Genomic DNA, 4,275 nt, shown 5'->3' with positions numbered 1-4,275 from the left:
AATATTTTGTGGATCATTTGCTGGCTTTTATTATTCATACCAGTCTTTGAAAGGGTAAATGACAGTTGGTTTAGGTATCATCAAGAAGAAAAGATGTATGAGGTTATCCTTAATTGCTAGACAATTTAATTGACAATGAGTGCATTATTTCATAGAAAAATAATAGAAATATTTAAAAATAACAAAAATTGTCTTGATTGTTTAACAGGTCGCCCAAATTCAAATAAGTTAATTTGAATGCTTCCAGGATGTCAATACTTTCTTTCTCAAAACTACTGAGCTCTAACCATCATATTATGAGTTCAGTAAAATTTGCTCTTTAATATATTCTTTTACACAATTAATATTTTTGATTGGTTCTTTCTCTCATTTGGAAAAGTTTGAGATGAAGTGAATGTCTTGACAGATCTATATAGAGAAAACCAGTATCAGTAAACTTCACAGGATAAAAAATATAAAGGTATCACTCACATTTTACTTTCCCACTTAAATACAATTAGACTAGTTCCAGAAGTTGAAGATTGATTTTATTTTAAAAGATCTCAAAGTAAGGCAATTTAGTTCTTTAGTAATGTACTTGCAATTGTAAGAGCTCTTTTGTGTAGAAAGTTCATTTTATCTTGGAACGTATTTTTAGCTTCTTTTCCTTCATTTATCTTTTATTACTGAGTTGAAGCAAAGTATTACATATAAAAGTGAATATTTAATGATAAAATTTATGGAAGTGTCTTTTTCTTAGTACAAGCTTATAGATTTTAGTATTTTGAAATCACAGATGACATCTCACAAAATATCTACCTTGATAAACTCTGTTGTGTTGAAATTAACTCTAGACTTGATTTCAAAATATTTCATCTTGAGTCTAAATTCCATTTTTAACCAGCTGTGTTACCTCAGGCAACTCAAACTCTCTCTCATATTTCTTTTGCATATGTATAAGCTTAATAGAATAATGGATATGGAAATATTATGTCAATTATAAAGTATTTTTAGATGCAAAGTGTTATTTGTGATACTAGCTAAAGAGCAGAAATTTTGCTGACTTTCTCTTATGCCTTTAAGCAGAAGTTTGCCATGGGTGACAAGGGAGGAGACAACCATTCAGAAGTGACTGACTTCATTCTTGTAGGCATCAGGGTCCGTCCAGAGCTCCACAGTCTCCTTTTTCTACTTTTCCTGATTGTTTATTGGATGGTCCTTCTGGGGAACCTTAGCATGATTGGCATCATTGTGACTGATCCCCGGCTGAACACACCAATGTATTTCTTCCTAGGCAATCTCTCCATCATTGACCTCTCCTACTCCACTGTTATTGTACCCAAAGCCATGATCAACATCCTGTCTCAGAAAAAGACCATATCCTTTGCAGGTTGTGTGGCTCAGCTGTTTCTTTATGCACTTTTCATGGTAACAGAGGCCTTTGTCTTAGCAGCCATGGCTTATGACCGCTTCATTGCCATCTGCAACCCACTTCTCTATACTGTCCGCATGTCAAGAAGTCTCTGTATCCAGCTGGTGGCTGGTTCTTATCTCTGTGGCTGGGTCAGTTCCATCCTTCAAATCAGTGTAACATTTTCAATGTCTTTCTGTGCCTCTCGAGTCATCGATCACTTCTACTGTGATTCAAACCCAATTGAGAAGATCTCCTGTTCCAATGTCTTTATGAATAAGATGGTGTCACTTAGTTTGGCTATTCTTATTATTTTGCCCACGATAGTTGTTATTGTAGTATCTTACATGTATATTGTGTCCACAGTTTTAAAGATCCGCTCCAGTGAAGGAAGGAAGAAAGCCTTCTCCACTTGCAGCTCTCATCTAGGGGTTGTAAGTTTGCTTTATGGGACTGTCTCCTTTGTGTATCTCACACCACCAAATAACCCAGAACTTCGTAAAGTGGCTTCAGTATGTTACATTTTATTCACACCTATGCTGAACCCTTTAATCTACTCTCTAAGAAATAAGGATGTTAAAGATGCCATGAGAAAAGTTGTTTGGAAGAAAAAAGTTTTACTCTAAATATGCTTCCACTTTTATTTTTTCTTGCATCCTTTGATTTTGTTCTCCAAATCATCTAGACTTCTGCATTTAAAGCTCAAGTTGTTTCTCAAACCAAAGCAAAACCAAAACCTTAACAGTTTTATTCAACAGCATTAATAATATTCTATAAAAATTCTACAAATTCACTTTTCACTATTTACTTTTCACTTTTCCACAAGGCAACATTAAATCTGAAAGTTTTGGACAGCCATGAAAATTTATTGTATTTCTACAAAGAGATATATTTTTCACTCTCCAGGCAATAATATATATGTAAATGGAGAAGGATAAAATATTATTGTTTCTCTTCCAAGTATACCTAAGTAAAATTTAGAAAATATCTAAGTATAAGGATTCATTTGGAAACTGTGTGACCCAACTGGTTTATATGCAAACAGTATAAATGCTAGTGTTGTGTTTTGTTTTAAACATCATGCCAAGATGTGAGGACAAATGTATATGATGAAAGGAAAAAGGAAAGTTTACATAAACAGTGACTTTCGTTGAATTAAAAAGGGGCCAAATAAAAATGAACATGGGAAGACTGCATTCATTTTGTTTAAATTATGACATTTATTTGGTTTTCCTTGAATGGCATGGTCATCCTACTTTCCTCCCATATGATGAGAACTTTTTATGATATTTATGATGTTTTACAGTTCATGTCCTCTATCTTTTGGGTAATACAAATTATTGGTAGTGAATATGCTATTAACTAGGGGCTTCCCAGGTGGTGCTAGTAGTGAAGAATCCACCTGCCAATGCAGGAGATGCAAGAGATGCATGTTTGATCCCTGGGTCAGGAAGACCCCCTGGAGGAGGAAATGACAACCCATTCCAGTATTCTCGCCTGGAAAATCTTATGGACAGAGGAACTTGGCAGATTACAGTCCATGGAGCCGCAAAGAGTCAGACATGACTGAGTGACTGCACACACACAGACACACACACGCACGCACGCGAGAGTAATGAAAACACTCATTTGAAATAAAGTCAGTTTGAAAATCTCAGTTAAAAATATCTTAGGCTTTATAATAAGCTCTACAGATAGTTGGGTTATATGTAAATGTACATACTTGTTTGTGTGCACACATGTGTGTATTTGTCTGTGTATGAATATGTTTGGGTTATTTGAATATGAGGTAATTTTAAAATGTGATTAGTTCTAAATATCAGATGTCAATTGAGAAGGGAAGGCGGGTTAAAGCAGCATCCCATAGGTCTGATAGGTATTAAACTTAGGAAGCCAAGTTCTAGAGAAAGTTGTGCCAGAGTTACCATTTTTACAGTTGATGTAAGTAATGCTTTAGCTAAAAAATTACAATGCTTAAGTCAGGGCAACATTAAATTCTAGGGAAGAACTAATCCTAAGAAATAAAATATAATTATGAGTTTTGTCCTTACACTTGACATTGAGAAAACCTAAAATATGGGTCTTTGATAAAGTCTTCTGTTTTTCTGCTTTTAAGATAGCAAAACCTCCTTTGATGAATGCACAATGGCAAACATCTTCATGGGTTAATGTTGATTAGGGTAAGAGATTTGAGAAATGAATATTCTTATTGAATAGACAAAGTGAGAAGCTAAGTGACTTAATAAATCAAAGTTATATTTATTCTCCCTAAACTGGTGAATCTACCATTTTTCTTGATGCTCAGATGCTGCCATTTTCCTTGATATTCAGAAAAATATCATTTAAGAGGGAAATGTGAATTCAAATCAGTTTGGGAAACTGATCTTTGGCATTGATTATTATAAGTCTGGAAAATACCCTTTTTAGGTTTCAGTTTTACTTATTTCCATTGCATATCTGATACTCTCAGAATGTCACTCTTTGATGTATCTAACAAGTGTGAGTTATTAAAGACTATTTGGAAAAGGCAACAAAATACTGACTAATAATAAGGCCTAGATTCATTTGTTTTAGATTTTAGTCTGGTGGATTATATTTTCTGTTTGGCAGCTATAACATATTACAGTATTCCAATGTATAACCTTCAAAGTGGCATTGCTTAAACCATGCCAGATGTTGGAAGAAACCTGGGAAAGTTGAAAATCAAGGCAGAATGCTTTCAAAGGTGTTAAGTTAAGCTCTCTCACTTTCTTCTAATTGTCATAAACATTATTCTCGGTATATTTTTTTTTCTGGTTTCACAGGCCTTATATGAAAAGTAGTGCCTAATTTATATCTGCCTCGTTATGTGTGCCATCAAGATTCCATCAGAACCACCCGATGTC

At 34.3% G+C, this 4,275-nt stretch overlaps 1 protein-coding gene across 1 annotated transcript; it reads left to right on the top strand.

Moving 5' to 3' along the window:
• Positions 1 to 969: 969 nt before the first annotated feature.
• On the top strand, positions 970 to 2,016 carry LOC129536843 (olfactory receptor 9K2-like). The gene has a single exon (XM_055395984.2). The coding sequence runs from the start codon at positions 1,075 to 1,077 to the stop codon at positions 2,014 to 2,016; it is 942 nt and encodes a 313-aa protein (XP_055251959.1). The 5' UTR covers positions 970 to 1,074.
• Positions 2,017 to 4,275: the final 2,259 nt, after the last annotated feature.

Source organism: Moschus berezovskii, chromosome 6 (assembly GCF_049115385.1).
Source record: "Moschus berezovskii isolate FMDL1 chromosome 6, NW_MosBer_1.0, whole genome shotgun sequence".
Classification (NCBI taxonomy): Eukaryota; Metazoa; Chordata; class Mammalia; order Artiodactyla; family Moschidae; genus Moschus; species Moschus berezovskii.
This window is presented reverse-complemented; position numbering and strand designations above follow the sequence as displayed.

Excerpts from the sequence above, each read along its gene's own strand:
- LOC129536843 (XM_055395984.2), top strand. The coding sequence starts at position 1,075 with ATGGGTGACAAGGGAGGAGACAACCATTCAGAAGTGACTGACTTCATT.